The 17,845-nt window shown below is 40.8% G+C and overlaps 2 protein-coding genes across 8 annotated transcripts in view; one reads left to right on the top strand and one right to left on the bottom strand.

Moving 5' to 3' along the window:
- The first annotated feature begins 1,792 nt into the window (after positions 1-1,792).
- On the top strand, positions 1,793-3,985 carry LOC129754956 (juvenile hormone esterase-like). Of its 2 annotated transcripts, XM_055751224.1 has the most exons (5): positions 1,793-1,902; positions 2,004-2,257; positions 2,322-2,465; positions 2,522-3,403; positions 3,461-3,985. In XM_055751224.1, exons 2-5 carry the CDS (start codon positions 2,024-2,026, stop codon positions 3,920-3,922), a joined length of 1,722 nt encoding a protein of 573 aa, XP_055607199.1. In that variant the 5' UTR covers positions 1,793-1,902; positions 2,004-2,023; the 3' UTR covers positions 3,923-3,985. The 2 variants fall into 2 exon arrangements, with proteins under 2 accessions (XP_055607199.1, XP_055607197.1); XM_055751222.1 differs by lacking the exon at positions 1,793-1,902 and having other exon boundaries at positions 1,966-2,257.
- A 1,408-nt stretch (positions 3,986-5,393) lies between these two features.
- LOC129751948 (aspartyl/asparaginyl beta-hydroxylase) overlaps positions 5,394-17,845 on the bottom strand; it is a 31,652-nt gene continuing 19,200 nt past the window's right edge. For 2 of the 6 annotated variants that reach the window (XM_055747740.1, XM_055747744.1), the window contains 10 exons: positions 16,820-17,115; positions 16,650-16,757; positions 16,085-16,346; positions 15,539-15,691; positions 14,742-14,972; positions 13,599-14,684; positions 13,319-13,392; positions 12,010-12,359; positions 6,158-6,877; positions 5,394-6,075 (listed from right to left, as the gene is read on the bottom strand). In XM_055747740.1, coding sequence (XP_055603715.1) covers positions 5,925-6,075; positions 6,158-6,877; positions 12,010-12,359; positions 13,319-13,392; positions 13,599-14,684; positions 14,742-14,972; positions 15,539-15,691; positions 16,085-16,346; positions 16,650-16,757; positions 16,820-17,115 — 3,431 coding nt within the window. In that variant the 3' untranslated portion in view covers positions 5,394-5,924. The remainder of the gene's footprint in view (positions 6,076-6,157; positions 6,878-12,009; positions 12,360-13,318; positions 13,393-13,598; positions 14,685-14,741; positions 14,973-15,538; positions 15,692-16,084; positions 16,347-16,649; positions 16,758-16,819; positions 17,116-17,845) is intronic. The other 4 variants (XM_055747743.1, XM_055747741.1, XM_055747745.1 and 1 more) reach the window with 4 other exon arrangements.

The following is a 17,845-nucleotide window of genomic DNA, read 5'->3' as shown; positions in this document are numbered from 1 at the left end:
GACTCAATGTTTGACTCCATTCTTTTCACATTCATATACACTTTACTCACATTCCAACAAAATTATTTCTTGAAAAAACTATTTCTAACACCTCAAAATCGAATTTAAAAAAAAAACTGTCAACAAAAAACGCGTTCACCTGGAAACAGGTCCTCTCGCCTTTATCTTCACGAGATTGTCTACGTTAATATTAGCACACATGTTTCGTCACTATTTTGTCTCATAATTTTCACAATTTAACAACATTACACTTAACAATTTCAAAATTTCTCAGAATTTTCGAGGGATAAAATTTAATTTCACAGAGCTCCTGCAAAACACGTCATGTCTTCTTACTTAAATCAATTTTTTTATTAAATAATAAAATCACAGAGATCATCAAACTATGAAAGTGACAACAATTTAACCAAAAAAAACACATATAAAACAAAGTTAGGAAAACATCACGAAATGGGGAAAGAAAATAAATGTGAAAAACACTAAAAATAGCAAAAAAAAACCTAAAATAAGTAAATAATAAACAACGAAAAATTAGAAAAAGTCATCAAAAGTCGAAAAACGAAAATGGTACCCGAAATTGGCGGAAGAATAAAAAAAATACAACAAAAATGACAAAATTTACAAAAGCTCAACTGGAGAAAATAAAAAAAAATAGAAAAAGTAAAACAAGGCAAGATTTGATGCCCTCAAAGCAAAAGGCATCAGAGCCAAGGATTCTTCACATTTTAAACTATTTTTATTAATTGATTTTTTAAAGATTTTTTTAGAATTTGTTACATTTTTGATGTTCAAAATAGAAACACAAATTTCCGATTATATCATTTGACCGTATTATGTTGCATGGTCCGATCATGTCACATGGTCGTATTATATTGCATTGTCGGTTTATATCACAAGGTCGGATTATGTTGCATGGTCAGATTATGTTCCACAGTCGTTGAAATTTTCGAATAAAGATCATGGGTCGAACTATTTCAAAAGAGTTCAAATTTTAATCAAGGAATTCATTGACAAGAGAACTTGTCGTTATTCTACGTCTACTTTGAAGTCATAGCTAAAAACCTCCTGAACTTTTTTTAATTGCGTCAATTTAGATTATTTTAATTTTTTTTATTGATGAAACTAATCAAAACTTTATTTGATAAAAAAAACGCACCGAGTCTTTGTCCGTCCTTGTATTGATCATCTTCAACAAATCGCTAGAGGAGGCTGTGTTTCCTCGGACCTGGAAGACTGCTCCAATAACTGGAATTCATAAAGCAGGAAACATACACCGAGCGCGGAATATAGATTCTGAGCTGTTTCCCTAAAATAAATAAGAGTCTCGTTTATGGTGTGCTGTACCAAACTGCACGTCATACCATCTCTGAAGATCAACATAGGTTCATGAAACGCAGATCGACGACCACCAACCTCATAACGTACGTATCGAAATAAGTTAACAGACAATTCGACGCCGTATATGTAGATTTGAATAAGGCTAAAATTCATCATTCCGTACACTGAAATTAACATATTGATTTTTTTCTGGAAGGGAATTGATGGAGTAATTCGACTGATTTACTTAAACTAATTTTTAATAAAAAATGAGAGCTAAATAATATAAAAAGTTCAAATTATTAGAAATAAGTCTTAGATAATCATACTCACGGCAGTTGTTATGTAATGACACGAAAAGCATCACAACAGTCATATATCAGAACATCAAAGTAGTATACTCTTAAATGCTTTGCGTAAGGAAAATATTCCGGTCCGAAGTCTTACGTCTCCAATCAGGGAATCTTCCCTTCACTTCGCGCGATCGGACGGATTGATTCCTAAATTGTTTCTTTCTTCGGGGGAAAACGAGATCGTGCTGCTGATGGCGGAATACATTAAAAAGTTAATTACTTATTGAGGAAGGTAAGTAGGTAGTAACTATATAAAGCTTATCTTCCTCCAGCATCGGTCGCATTTCATAAGTGAACATTTTTGGTGACACATTGTGCTTTTTTGAGATTCAGGTCATAGGGTGGTGCTCGAAATGTATTGGAAGTTTGGTGTAGTTTTTCTGATCGCGGTACTGATCTTTTCCGGTGGGAAAACTTTAGCGGAACGAAATGTTCGACAGGCGTTGGCAAGTTCGTCAAAACCTCTTGTTTGCATCCAGGATGGGTGCATTCGCGGAACCCAAAGAAGCGGGCTGGACAATGGACCATACGAGGCTTTTATGGGTGTTCCGTTTGCCAAACCACCACTTGGACCGTTGCGCTTCAAGGTTTGGTTGGATGCGTTTTCGAACCGTTTGAAATGTAATCTTACGTGTTATAATCCCTCTACAGAATCCAGTTCCGTTCGGTAGATTCAATGGAATTTACGATGCCGGATTACCAAAAGGAGTCTGCGTCCAGAAAACGGATCTTTTACCTCAAGCTGTGCTCATGGGCAGTGAAGACTGTCTGTATTTGAACGTCTATCGTCCGAAGGTAGGCTTTTGATATATGAAAAAATTGTTACCAGTACTATATCTTAAAATTCACAGACTAGAGGTCAACTGTTACCGGTCCTAGTGTACATCCATGGAGGTGGTTACTTAGGCGGAACAGCTCATCCGGGTGTTTTGGGACCGGAGAAGTTCATGGACACCGAAAAAATCATACTGGTCACTTTTCAGTACCGGCTGGGAGTTTTCGGATTCCTATCTACCGGTGATCAGGTGGCCCCCGGAAACTTCGGCTTAAAAGATCAGCTACTGGCATTGAAGTGGGTAAAGAAGAACATCGATAAGTTTGGTGGAGACCCGAAGCAGATTACCATTGCTGGAAACAGTGCTGGAGCATCGTCTGTTCAGATGATGATGATGAATCCTGCTGCTACGGGATTGTTTTCTCGGGCCATTATGATGAGTGCAAGTGCCTTGGCTTATTGGAACGCTCCTATCGACGACCCTCTGGGATTGGCAAGGGCACAGGCCAATGCGGTTGAAATTCCGTCTGCTGCAACCCTTTCTTCGAGTGATCTCGTAAGTGCCCTCCGAGATATCGACGCATATAAACTAGCCGGAAGTATCGATAAACTCAAGTTCTGGGACAGGCATCCGCTAGCTTTGTACCATCCGGTGATCGAGACTTACATCGATAGTGAAACATTTTTTAGTGAAGATTGGCGTGTCAAATGGGCTTCTGGTCGCTACATCCAGGTACCGTTGATGATCAGTTACGTTCCAAATGAAGGAAGCACCATAGGTTTGAGGGCCGTTACGAATGATACTCTTTTTGAGGAATTAGTTCAAAATGCCCAAGTATTTATACCGAAGTTTGCTGGAGCAGATCCATCCAAACTACCGAAACTTAAGGAGCGGTTCTTTGGAGGCGTCTTGAATCCGGCGTACATAACCCATGAAAATGCTTTCCGGTTTGTCGATGTGGGTATTGCTCATAAATCTAATCATTATTTTTTAATTGACGAAATTATTCTCCAGATGATCACCGAAGCTGCTTTCATGTACCCGTTGATCAAAACTATAAAACAACATCAGCTCAAAGGAAGCCACCTGCTGGCTCCGATTACCGTTTCATTCTTCAACTATCGAGGCAAGTACTCGTACGGCAATGTGTACTCGGGAATAGCTGCAGCTGACTACGGCGTCTGTCACCAGGATGAGCTCATTTATCTCTTCCGTTCGCCGTTCTTTTTCCCCGATTATCAACGGAATTCGCCGGACTGGCAGATGGGACAAAAGTTGATGGCTTTCTATCTTGATTTTATCTATAATGGTAAAATTACTCAGAGCAGCGAACCCGTGACGCCGTGTACCATTCTAAAGTGTCCTATTACCGAGTTTAAGAACTCTTCTGATCCTAACATTCCGGTGACCAGTTCGGTACGTTATGGTTTGGATGAGAATTTGTACAAATTTTGGAACGAAGTATATCAAGCTTAGGATTGTTCAGTGATAAACGAGAAGAAAAAAAAATAAATTTCGACCAAACTCTGTAGGAAATAAGTTCTTCTCATTTTTAACACATGCTTCATCCTTTGTTAGTTTTGTTGAAGATCATTCAAAATAAATTTATATTGAAATATCATTGACCATATAAGCAAACATGAATCCATGGTCTACCCAGAAAATCCTTGAAAATATATCGAATGTTTGTTTGTCCATGGAGAAATCTATAATCCTTTGCAATTAAAAAGCATTTCGATATTTCGTTTTAATTTTCTTTTCTCCTCTGAAAAGGATGTAAACGCGATATTCTAAGGTGAAAAACTGGTGGGAGGAAATTTTGTTCGTTTTTAAATTTAGTGACAGTTGAAGACTGATTAAGCTTTTTATCCCATCGATGATGTACTTTAAAAACCTTTTTAGAACTGATGTGCAACCATGATTCTTTTGTGCTTATTCATTTTCGTAATATTCGCATCTTTGATGCTTCAGAGTGGAAAAATATTCGAAGCATATGAATGTGATCAAGAATGAATGTCATGTTTCTGGATCTGGACGGACAGGCACAAACGTACAGGTTTTTTAAGGAACGTAGACGACCTGATCATTGCAGGTTATCGATTGGGATAAATGAAGCGAATCAAGCTGAATTTTTTCAAGAAGCTGCAAAGAAGCTGACATTTGGAGAGATTTCTCGGAATCTAAATCCAACATGATCGTTATGCTAGTATCCATGGTTCAGTGCAGGGTTGCGATCCGTCAGCGTCATGAGGCGTGAAACTGTGACTGTAAAGACTTTCGGCCCGTCATACTTATTTGACTGTTCCTCAACGGAAACGAAATTAACGTGCATTTGTTGCGATACAAGGGAAGACAATTGACAATAAACCAGGCGGCGAAGATGTAAAACTAGCTCTGCAAGACGTAGACATCTTCGGGGCTGTTGTTGGGTTGAAACAATTTCAAGTCGTCGGCATACGCAAGTTTTGATCCATCGAGAAGCAACAGCACGTCGTTGAAGTAGATCAGGAATATTATGGGTCTTAGGTGGCTCCCTTGAGGTACTCATTGATTGAAAAATGATTCACCTGTTCGTACAATAAGTTTCCGTCCTACCAAGTAGCTATGGGACAATTTCAGTAAAGAGCCGCATATACCGATACGATCTAGTTTGGCTATGGCTATTTTGTGGTTTACCTTGTCGAAAGCCTTGTGCCTTGTTTGGTGCGTCCCGGTGATGGCATCCGGAAAGAAGCGGCTGATTCGCGCAGAACAACGTCGACACAAAAGCTTTTGTAAATATTATATCAATCCAATCTTATTGGGACAAACAGCGCACAGCCCAATGCAATTATAACAGACGGTCCAAACTTGTCAACAATTCGGTTAACAGTCTTGGTTGCAACAGATTTTTGAAATGCAAGTCAAGGAACGTTCGGAATGTTTTCTTGGAATAACGAAACGTAGCTTATTATTTAACAGTTTATACTTAAAATCTTAATACGGCTTTTGGCCTAAAACTGTCTGAAAGTACCATCTAACTGTTTGAATAGTCTTAAAGGTTTGTCCATCTGATAAAAATTACAACTGATCAATGATCAATAGTCGTCGTTGCATCTTTACCTATAGATATGTCGATTTGGACGATAAGTCAACATCCTTTAAAATCTCTCGTACCCTGATTTATACTAATTACTAGAATAAACAAATGATTCGTCGTCATTCACTAGCTAGCACTGGCTACATTCTAAATACATTCTCACTCGCTTTGTAAGTATCTAAAAGAAAAAAGTTAAAGTGGAACTTAAGAAAAACAAATGCATTGGTTGAGTTCGGTCCTGTATAACCAGATAATCTCCGAATAAAATCTATGACAGCGGTGTAACAGCTAGAAAGCACGGCGAAACGTAAATGTATAGATACATCTTTGGTAATGATTCGAGTCAAGATTTGATACTCTTGTTTTGATTTTGCTCTTAGTTCGCGAACGTTCGTTGCTTTAAATTGGCGACAGCGACCGTCGCTGATCCTCGCTCAGATCCGGATGCCAAAAGTCAACAATAAGCACTAGCCTGGTGGCGGTACCATTGTGCCATACCTCATGCTCGAAACTGTCATCGAAAATGAGCCACTGCCCGTTTTCCCAGGATCTGCGAGTTTCGATCAAATAATTTAATGGAACGAGGTTTCAATTAAATACTTCGCCATAAAAAGAAAACAAAAAACACTTACCTTGTCTCTTCAGCCACCCGTATGGAGGTACCAGTAGGTACCTTAAGACCCAGGTGAGCTCGTATCCTGCAGTTGGTGGGTCCACAATGCGGCCACACATGAGTACCAGGATGCATAACACTGAACTTAACCTGACCCCGTTTGCAGCTACGGGCCGCTGCAAATTGTTCCACCAACCGGCAGGTCAACGGAGCTTTGGCACAGTTTTTATCACTCCGATAACCACGGAAGAACAGTTCAAACTGTTTCCAATCCCCGGTGTCGCGCAAATTTTCGGCTTCATCCTTGAAGTTGCCTGCCGAGTTCAGAAGCTTGAGTCCCTCATCTCTTATAGCTGTCCACTGGGAACGAATAAGCTCCAGCTGAGAGACGAACCCAGTTTGCTCAACTGTCCAAAAAGGACGCGACTTCAAACTGTCCATGTTATACAGCGATCGTTGATACATTGAAAGGAACAGCTTTTTCTCCGCTCCTTTCTTGTACACCTCCAGGGCTTCCTCCTGTTTGCCAAGTCGTTGCAAAGCGTCGCCCAAATGGAAGTAGAAGCGCCCGTCCTGGGTTCCCTCCTGACCACTTTCAATGCCTTCACGCAGATACTGCACGGCTTGTTCCATGTTTTTGTCGTGATTTTTAATCACGAAACCGTAGTGTACTAGGGCGAATCCGTCGTCGATCCAGCGCATCAGTGTTTCGTGCAGCACAGCTTTCGCTTCGGCCATTCTGAAATGAGAGATTCAAACCAAGTTTTTTTTAATGTGGTGAATTTCATTGATTAGTAATAAAATTTAAAATATGCTTAAAAGCTTCCTTATTTTTCAGAAAAGTATTCGTAAGAAAATGAATTTCAGAGAAACATAAAAAAAAAAAACAAAAAAATAGAGAATGTTAAAACTACAGGGTGAAAATGTGGCTGTGATCCGGCACCCGGTCATGAGTATGAGGAACAATTTTTTCGTACGCTCCTTTTTCTTATGTCTGAACTACGTACCTCAGTGTCAGTAATTTCTCATTGTCTTTGAACGGACGGTTAAAATTACCAACATTGTAGTTCACGCACCTCAAGACATTACGAGTAGATGTGTACATTCCTTATGAATTGTACGTTAAATTCGGGATTCCATGAGTAGACGATAAGAATAGACCATCTCAACAGTGAATCTTGTAGGAAAGATAACGTCGGGAGATACCTTTGGAGTAGAGAGACTCTACTATATTCCACTACTAAATATGTGCTGTAACAGGCGCGATGTCAGAATAAACAACATTTGATTGGCACACGACGAACGGGAAAAAAACTCGGACCAGCCCACGAAAAATTAAGAAGGTCGGCTTGGGGTCGTCTGCGTCCGATCCTACGGTTGAAGCTTTGGATTCCGTGGAAACGTTTTGTGAGTGATTACAATGACTACATATTATGATAATGATACTTGCAGACCGCAGAAAGACCTCTTATTCAACGTAATCATTTCGTTAGGGCCGTCCCCGATTGAGATTAAAGTCAAAGGCCATAAGGACGGTCGGGTTATATTTAGACAGTTTATCAGTTGATCGATTGTACCATGAAACTAGATTAACACATTGATGAGACGGGGTCGCTTGCCATGCCTTGGGATACAATTTGCAAAAATTATCGTCGATATGATTTATTTATCATAAAAGGATTGGAACCCTCCTAGTCATTCGTCCTTTGTTGGAACTATTTACATTTTATTTGATTAGTGGTATCGAATAGGTAAATAAGTGTACCCCTAATACAACGAGACGAACAAAAGAGTACCTAGAGTCTTAGTCAGCCAAGGGCTGATTTTAATTGGAACGATAAGAAGGAAATCAATTACGCAGATGCTATCATAAGTTGAAAATACTCGGGCGTATGTTCAACCCAAACGGTAGTCTAATAAATTCATAATCCCAACTTACGCAATTGCTCTTTGTCGACCTTTCCGAAAACTTTAAGGAAGCAAGTCTCGAGTCGTTGGATGTCAACAGAGAAAATCTACCTGGTTTTTAAAAAGAAGGGAAGAAGGTTCAGAAAGTGAAATACTTTCAGTATCTTGATAGCCAGATGAAGCCTGTTAGCCTGTTACCAATAAAGACATCTATACACGGATCAATTAAATAATTCGATTTGCATTTGCGGATCTTCGGTAAATTTTCTGTCATGCTTCATCTCGAATCTTTAGCACAAATGCCAAATCCTCTCTGTAAGATCGAAACTTAGTGCACAAACATATGCAGTGAAGATACAAGTATTTATGTCTCGCAACATGTCCTGCCCAGCGTATCCGGCCAACCTTCATCATCTTCTGGATACTGGGTTCGCCATGGAGTCACGCGAGCTCGTGGTTCATTCTCCACCCTCCACACTCCACACTCCGTTCTCCTGCACGCCACCAAAGATGGTTCTTAACAGTCGTTGCTCGAATACTCCGAGTGTGCGCAGGCCCTCCTCGAGCAATATCCACGTCTCGTGCCCGTAGAGGACAACCGATCTAATGAGCGTCATATACAGGTTACACTTCGTGCGAGGGCTAAATCTTCTCGACCGCAGTTGTGGAGTTCATAGTAGGCACGACTTCCGCTGATCATTCTCTGCCGGATCTCACGGCTGGTGTCACTGTCTGCGGTCACCAGTGAGTCGAGATAGACAAAGACTTCGACTATCTCCAGCTCGTCGCCGTCGATCGTGATCTTGATGTTACTGGAAAAGCGGGTTCGGTCGGTTTCGGATCCGCAGGCATGTACAGCATGTACTTCGTCTTGGACGTGTTAGGCATCAACCCAATCCTTCCTGCTTCGCGTTTCAGTTTGCAATAGTTTGCGCCGCAGATGACCCGCATTTCGCCCACCGCTCGTCGAATAACACCTCCTAGCGCCACGTTGAACATCATGCAGGCTAGACCATCGCCTTATCAAAGCCCCCTGCGCGATTCGAATGAACTCGACAATTCACCCAAAATCCGCACACAGTACTGCGTTCCATCCATCGTCGCCTTGATCAATCTGGTCAGCTTCCCGGAAAAGCAGTTCTCGTCCATGATTTCCCATACGTCGTCACGGTCGACCGTGTCGTAAGCAGCTTTGAAGTCGATGGATAGATGGTGCGTAGAGACTTGGTGTTCGCAGCATTTTTTGAGGATTTGGGGGATTTGCCGTAATGTGAAGATCTGGTTCGTCGTTGACCGTCCTTCCGTCTTTTCATGAAGCCGGCCTGATTAATTCCAACAAATCTGTTTGCTTGTGGCGTTAGGCGGCGAAGTAGGACTTGGGGCAGCACTTTGTAGACGGCATTTAGGACAGTGGTCGCTCACGGTCCAATTTATCGCCCTTCAAGTAGATGGGGCATATTACCACCTCCATTCACTCTTTCGGTAACTGTTCTGTGTCCCAGATCCGGACCATTAACCGGTGTAGGCAATCGGCCAACTTGTCCGGGCCTACTTTGATGAGTTCAGCTTAAAACGCATAAAATAATCAATTCGGCTTGTATCCATGGGTGCAAGAATATACCAGAATTTAATGTTGGCAAAACACTGGCTGAGTCCGAAAAAATCTCTGATCGGTAGCTCGATTTTTCTGCTACATTTTGCAGGGCATGAAGTATAGCCATAGCTTCAGCGAAGAATATCGTACATTGATCCGGGATTTGGCAGTGAAGCTCTCTGTTGCCACACGAAATACCGAAGCCAACCTGATAGTTTGCTATTGATCCGTCAGTGAATATTTCCAGAAAGTTTGTATAACGTTGTTCTAGATGGTGTTTAAACAATTGGATTGCATTCTGCATTACTTGCACCCAATTTAAATTGTTTTTTTATCGACCAATCAACGATTGAGATTTCAACGTCCCAAGATCGGCTGCGTACTGCTATATGATGGGGATCGTTTTTCTAGTGAGTGTTTCGAATGTCTCCATTGACCTTTCCGTAGCGGGGAAGATAGTACCATGAGATTTTCCAAGCATGCGTACTGTATTAATAGCAAGTCGTTCAGTAAGTCAAAAATTCCACCGCAAGGTTCCACTTAAAGTATAAATTGACAGGACTGGGCTGCTGCACATAGCTCCGGCTGCGATGCGTATTCCGGAGTTGTAGGTAGGCATGAGAGCTTTTAACGAATGTGTGCCTTTTCTCGCTATCGTAGTTAGGGCATAAAATATTCTTGACTCACCGATGCTTCTGAAAAGATTTAAAACACTGTTTCTCTGACTCCGACCTCTATACGGCCGGCCACCTATTGCACGTATCGAATTCAGACGGGATTGCAGTGCTGTTTTAGTTTCGAAAATCTGTGGCGAAAAGTTGAGGGTTTTGGTAAATGTCACTCCAAGTGAGCGTGCTTTTTTCACATCGGGAATGCTTTTTCCGAGGACCTTAATGGCGAGGACCGCTTTGTGTTTCCTTCTTCTACAGACATGGAGAACATTTGACTTCTCGGACGAAATTGTGAATTTGATTTCATTAGCCCATTCTACAGTTTTGGTGACGGTATTTTGCAGTTTTTTCCTAAGACTTTTGAGCTGTGAACCTGATGCAAGGAGAACTATGTCATCGGCATAGACGAAGGTTTGGATTCCACGAGGAATTCTCTCAAACAGTGGCTCCATTGCGACAAGGAAGAGTGTTACGGCGAGGACTGAACCTTGAGGGACTTTGTTTTTCTGGGACTTTAGCTCTGAGAGAGCTCCTCCAACTGAAACTTTGAACTTTCTATCAGTGAGGAAGTCTTGCAAAAACAAATACGGTTTTCCACTGATACAGCACTTGGCCAGGGTTGCAAGAATCGGTGCCCTTTGTTCCCTTTCTTTGCTGAGATCAAGTAAGGCTTGTTCAGAGTGTTGCTTTTTTCGAAAGGAGCATCCAGACTCTAATTCCGTGAGATATTGTTTCACTCCTTTTCCATTTCTGAAAGCATATTGCTGTAGATCCACAGTTTTCGATCCTCTATCCATTGGACAAGCCTACGGTTCACCATGCGTTCCATGGTTTTTCCGAGACAACTCGTTCACGATATTGGCCTGTGGCTCCCTGCTATCTTTGGGTCTTTGTTAGCTTTGGCAATAGGTATGATGATAGCTTCTTTCCACGGAGAGGGAAATATTCCATTTTCCCACAATTCATTCAAGCAATCCAATATATCCATGGATACACGCGTCCTTACAAGGAAAAGAATTGGACACACCGTGTTGACACATCGCGAATTTTTTACAAAAGGCATCCAAACATGTCTTTCTCGCAACATGCCACTGACGTTGGCCCACGTCATCAGAGATTGTAGACTGTACGAGAAGGAAAGAAGAAACAACATCGCAGCAGCGTTAAACACGGCGAACGAAGACAACCTAATAAAATTCCTCAAAAGTTTAAATTAAATTTACAAAATCTAAAATTAAGAATGTGATTTAAAATTTTCTTTTAACAACAGGAAGAATGACCATGTTGGTTAAAATCCTCTCTGATTAAATAGAATAGAAATAGAGAAATTCGACATACCACGACAGTCTACAACACAGTAAGTGGCCATCATTCGTTGGATCAACGATGACTGCTTTTTAACCCGAACGGAAGCCTAATAAATTCGTACTGCCTTCTAATAGAAATAAGAGCACTTTTTAAGTTATTTCTATCAATGGTACATATCTGAGAGGACGAATGACCAAGTTGGTTGAAATCCTCTAGAAATAAACTAACTAGAACAGAATAGAATATGTAAGTATCTGATAAAAATTACTTCTATTAGGAGAAAAGTTTATGAAAACTTCCTTCGTTGTACCAGGTATAGGATTACATCTATTTTTGGTATAAACAATTAATATCTGGATAGAATGATCACATCAAGCCAACAAAACTTACCGATTGCCCAACAAATAGGTAACGGCCAGCTGGTTCCGGTACTTGGGTTCACTGTCGAACCGCTCAATCAGCAGCCGGTGCACCTCGACGGCCTTGCCATACTGGCCCCGGAAGCGAATCCGATCGATGGTCCGCTCGGCAACGCTCGCAAAGGTTTCATCATCGACGGCATCACCCTGGGCCAACACGTCCCGGTAGGCCTCGATCGCTTCGCCCAGCATCACGTTGCTCTGTTCCTGCTCAGCCAACAGGTCCAGCGATCGAGCCTTCCCTACAAGTGCCGGAATCAACCGCGTGTGGCGACTCAGCAGCGACTCGTAAGCGTGCAGTGCTTGCTTGGCATTTTTGAACTGTGATTGTTCCGAGTGGTGGGGTGGTGTTGAGGTGTTTCGGTGGCAAGTTGTTCATTTTTGAGTGTAACACAAATTGTTCGTTCGGTCCGTCGATGAGATGTTGTTGTTGTTAGCGAATCACACCAAAGCGTAATTTTTGAGGGGTTAACAAAATGCGGCATGAAAATGAAAAATCACACTTTAAGTTTTAGTATTTAGTAAGGTAACAGTGCCTCTGTTAGCGGCTTCTGGAAATGGTGATTCCAATTTATTTTTACATTTTGCATTTGGGCCGGCTCTTGCGGAACAAATGAAAAGTGTCGTTTGTGGGTAGTTGAATAAAATTCGAATCAGCATTTCAGGATTTTGGGAGAAATTATAGTCAGAAAGCGAAAAGTTGTAACAAACAAAATTCATCACAGATTAATGCAATTTCGACATACATTCTTAAGTTATATTTATACTATTGAGTAGATGAACTATTTATTCATACAATCAAACGCGAGAGTACCATTTGTCATTGGAGAGCTCGTTCGAGGAACAATCGTGCAACAAACGGCACTCAGCTCAATCAAACTTAGTTGATTAGTTTGTTTAAACCGCGATAGTCAGGCTACGTCTTTGGTCTTTAGTCCAGGTAGTCAATTAGCAGAAGAGCTTCAAACAGTCAGTCATCCACTAAACGTTAATGATAATGATGATTTCACAAACAGCCTTTGATTTTTCCGTAGATGGCTTACAAACGTATGAATATGTCTTGGAACAGATGAATCAGGTTGATCTTAACTAAATGTAGTAGGGAAGATCGAGTGTTTTTTGGTTTTGTAATTTTGTTGAATTGTGACTGAGCTTTTTTTTTGTCTAAACAACCTAATTTAGTCTAACTTATTCGAATCCAAACTCCTAGGGAAAGTCGGAGAGAAAACGAAACAAGTTGTAGGGTAGATTGATAGTTTGAAAGGAAAGGGGATACATACCTCATCGAGATGTTGCTTGGCTCGATTTAGCTCATCAGCGTATGACGAGGAACCGCTAGGCCTAGACGGAATTTCTAAACGTGATGCAAAACCAAAACAAAACATTTTAACTATACAGTAGGACAAAGGTTGGCAAAAATAAAGAAAATGGATCTACCGTTCATGAAATAGTTCTACAGAATCACATAGAAAATGTAGGGATGAAAGATCGCGTATGATGTGAAGAAATGATGAAGGTGGATGATTCAAAAAGAGGGCACACGTGCGGCCACTATTCTACCATCGACTAATCTAGCTGTAGGAGTCGGTATACTTGTCCAGCTTCCTTCATCTTCGTCGTCTGGAGCAGCTTCTGCGGGTGGGTCCTTTTTGACCTCTAGTTTACCGTACTTTTCTTCGAGCCGCATCATCAGCTCGGAGTCGTCCACATCGGAAGGTTCGTCGTCCTGATCCGAGTATAGTTCTTCTTCGTCCTCATCGGACGCATACTGTCTGAGGTATTCCTCGTCTTCGTAGACCAATTCGTCTCCGTATTCCTCCTCGGCGAGAAATTCGTCGCTCGGAATGAACAAATTTTCTTTGCTGCCATTGTCTACCGGCAGGGGTGAAGCAGAATCATCCTCGGAAATGCTTCCAGAATCTATAGACGATGTTCCAGGGAGTAGAAATTCAACATGCTTCTCTTTGGCCACTGGTTGACTCGAGGTCGTCGCAACTGTCTCACCGGCTGGTGAACGATCACGAGAACCAACGGTTGAAGTTACGGGAGTGATTGTGGTTGTTAGGATCTTTATACTTGCAGTACTAGAAGGGCTAGAAGGGGTCATGGTCGTGGAGGGATCCGGGATTATAGCATGAACTGAGTGGCTCTGAGAAGCACGAGGTGGAGGTTGAGGAGGCGAATGGATATCCGAAAGCATTGCTTCTAGGGCACTCTTGGCCTCACCTTTACCGGATCCAGGAGACGAATCGGCGCTATCGTCCGCAATAAAGATTGGATCTTTATGTAATCCATATATAAGCTTGCCAACTGCCCCTTTTGGAGGTTTTTTCTTCATCAAAGGAGAATCCTTATCTGGTTTGACCGTTATTTTCTGTACAGTGTCAACTGTCTCATGAAGTTCTGGCTTGATTTCGTCTTGAGGAGCACGATACATGGCATTGAATTCTTCAAACGTTGTCGGTACAAAAGTACCAATCTCACGTTCTTGTTCTTCCAATTTTTTCTCCTCCAGCTCTTCCAAGGAGGCCAGATCTTCTTCTTCCTCTTCCTCAATTTCTTCCAGGAAATCTTCTTCATCGTACTCTTCGATTTCATACTCATCGCCCGAATAGAGCTCACCGTCATCGGCTTCAATCAAAATAACTACAACAAACGGTTTTACTAAGTAAAAATTTCAAAGCTCCTCATGTTGGAACTCACCATTTCCCTCAATGATTTCTATTTCGTCTTCCTGACTGGCAGGATCGGCATTCACAAAGTCATCGAGAACCGATCTAGTCTTGGGGTACAATTTTGCAGGTTCCAAAAGTTGTTCAATATCCTCGACCTTTCTGATTACAGAAGCAACTTTGGATTCACTCGATACCAGTCGCTCCTGGAGGACACTACTGATCTGCTCTGCCGTGGCCACCGATTCCCGTTGTTGGCTGACTTTTATACGCGCAAAAGAATCCAACAGTTTCGCAATCATTATTTGGAAATGAGGAATCAATAGTGCCACTCACATCAAGAAAAATTCAGGCTTTTTATTACAATTAGTTATAATAAAGCACAGGTAAGCACCAACCGTTTTGGGACAAACATGATTCGATTTGTCTATTTCTTATACTTTCAATTGATAACCTAAATTTAATTTAAAAGCCGAACCAATGTTTGCCTTACGGTTTAAAATAAACTTAAACAGCTTAAACTGTAACTAAAAATGTGCACAAATTATTGTGGTCAAGAAAGTGCAATTTACTGACACTGCTGGTGAGAGCACACTACTTTGTGTGTTTAGATTTCCATTCAAAAAAAAATTGGGCCATGCGACAGATTAAAAACCATATTTGAAGAAGAAAAAACTAACGCGAAAGTTACGCAGATTAAAACAACCGACTAACAACATCAAGTTAGAGTAAGAAACAAGAAGAAGGCCAAATAAAAACGATTAATCATACAAAAATAAAATTAAAAATAATCAAAAAGAGTGAACGAGTAAAAATCGTGGGACTCACACGACTTATTGCCGGCGGAGGTGGAGGATTGGTCGGAAGATTGATTACCGGTGGTGGTCGACGGCGAACCGACAGAACCCCTTCCACCGGGGGGCTTCAAAACGAGCCGGGCCGCACCGATCAAAGCGACCCCGACTAAGATCTGTACCGCAACTGCAAACATCGAAATGTTGTAGGTAGTTTTGAGAGAGAAAAAACCGGACTGTCAATTTTAATTGACAATTCAAACTGAATCGACCGCTACGTTTACATCAGTGTAAATTGAATTGATGGTTGAATTTTGATTTGAACATTTTTTTTTAGTTAAGTTTATAATTGAGACAGTAAAGCTACTTTTGGAAAAAAGATTAATCTTATCCTACAAATGATTATTCAATGTGAACATGAAGATTCTTTGTGATTCTGTAGTATTATTTCAAGTGAAACAACCGACCGTTTCAAAGATTTAACAATGTTTTGTAGACTATATCAATTGTTACTGGCGCTTTGAACAACAATAGACAGATTTAGTGTATCGTTTCTTATGGATGACCCCTCAATACTTACGAGATGATTCTTCGCGAGTGTCTTCTTTCTCCTGTTGTTGCAGTTTCTGTTGCTTTCGCTGATCTTGCTCAGCCCTAAGTTTCGCCAGGTATTCCTCCTCACCATCGTCGTTATCGACGAAGCTATCGAAATCGTCATCATCGTTGTTATCGTCATTTGCTTCATCATCATCTTCATCGTCAACATCAGCAGCAGCTTGAGGTTGTCTGCTGGAAGCACGGCCATTATCTTCGTCATCTGCCGCGTGATCATCATTGTCATCCTGCAAAAATTTCCCATTTGATTCGTGCTACTTAGCCAATCGATAAAGTAGGAACTACACAACACTCAAAAATACCTTGGAAGTATCTCTGGCCCTACGCACTTCATTAACTTGCCCATCGCCTTCCCTAGGCAAGTTAAGCATATCAGCTAGTATATTGTAATTCTCAACCAATTCACTCATTTGACTTTTTAAATCCTCAGCGCTTACATTCGGTTTTTCTACAGGCTTCTCACTTATTAATTTATCAATTACAGTTTCCGCAATCGGTTTTCCATCAGTCTTCGAATGGTTTATACCCACCTGTTCTGTTTCGATCATCACCTCATCAGTCTTATCGTTCCTGGATTGTTCATTTGATTCTAGGTTTTGTTTTATATTAGCATTGGCATTCAAAGCGTTAGTTTTTAGCTAAATAAATATGCAGAAGTATTTAAACGCATGAAAAACACAAAAACAACCTTGTCCCTTACCTCTTCATCGAACGGCGAATCCTCATCATCATCGTCATTGTCGGCCAAATCATCATCGGCATTGTTGTTATCGTTGTTATCATCATCTGCATCATCGTTGTTGCCATCATTCACATCATCATCATCATCATTGTTGTCATCTTGATCATTGGGAATGCCATCATCGTCATCATCATTATCATCGATGTCGACCCCAGCAAGTTCTTCATCATCATCGGCATTGGGAGATGATTGAACTGGAACATCGTTGGCGTCCTCTTCTCCATCATCGTCGTCATTATTATCACCATCGTTCTCTGCCGATTTCAAACCAGGGGGAAATGCAACCAACAAAACGAACATTTAATATTAGTTTAGAAATTACTTATTTTAGTACCGTTTTCAGGGAGTCAAAATTTTGTTTATTCCAAAAAGGGAAACCCCATTAAATAGAAAATTGAAACCCTTCGTAGCAAATATTTTGGGGAAAATTCGATCGAAGAATAAACTTTATCACGTAAGTTTTGATATTTTTCAAATATTAACATAGTTCTCTCGGTTTGTTAAAAAATTATCAATTTCGATTTTTAAGAATTTTTTTTTATTTTGTTCCAGGGCCATAGCGTCGGTTCCCCCAGCAAGTCTCAAGAATTATCCTTCTGGAAACAAGGTTGCCGAAAAAATATGTAGGGAAAAAAAAATTCTGTGATAACTTTCTGTGATGCTATTTCCTTTAATTCGATGATGTTGAAGTAGAAACTATTCGTATAGATTACTTTACGCATTAAACGATCAAGATATTATCAGTTGGAATTAACATTTTATTTTTTTCGAGGTACGATACGTAGAAAGGGGTAAAAAAGGGTTCGAGTAGGCGTTGACTCGCTTGGACGTCAAAAATTTTCGCTTTATGAAGAAATTGTTCTAACTGAAGGAGAAAAAAAATATTAAATAAAGAAGAACCAGTATCGTATCCAGTTTGAAATAACCGCAAATGTGTACAAAATTGTGAAGTGTCCTGTATCAAAAAAGCTACAGGATGTGAGC

Source organism: Uranotaenia lowii, chromosome 3 (genome assembly GCF_029784155.1).
Source record: "Uranotaenia lowii strain MFRU-FL chromosome 3, ASM2978415v1, whole genome shotgun sequence".
Lineage (NCBI taxonomy): Eukaryota > Metazoa > Arthropoda > Insecta > Diptera > Culicidae > Uranotaenia > Uranotaenia lowii.
This window is presented reverse-complemented; position numbering and strand designations above follow the sequence as displayed.

What these genes read in the sequence shown, in the direction of transcription:
- LOC129754956 (XM_055751224.1), top strand. Translation starts at nt 2,024, where the DNA reads ATGTATTGGAAGTTTGGTGTAGTTTTTCTGATCGCGGTACTGATCTTT. An exon ending in TTGGACCGTTGCGCTTCAAG is followed by an intron (nt 2,258 to 2,321) that starts GTTTGGTTGGAT and finishes ATCCCTCTACAG; the next exon opens with AATCCAGTTCCGTTCGGTAG. An exon ending in TGAACGTCTATCGTCCGAAG is followed by an intron (nt 2,466 to 2,521) that starts GTAGGCTTTTGA and finishes TAAAATTCACAG; the next exon opens with ACTAGAGGTCAACTGTTACC.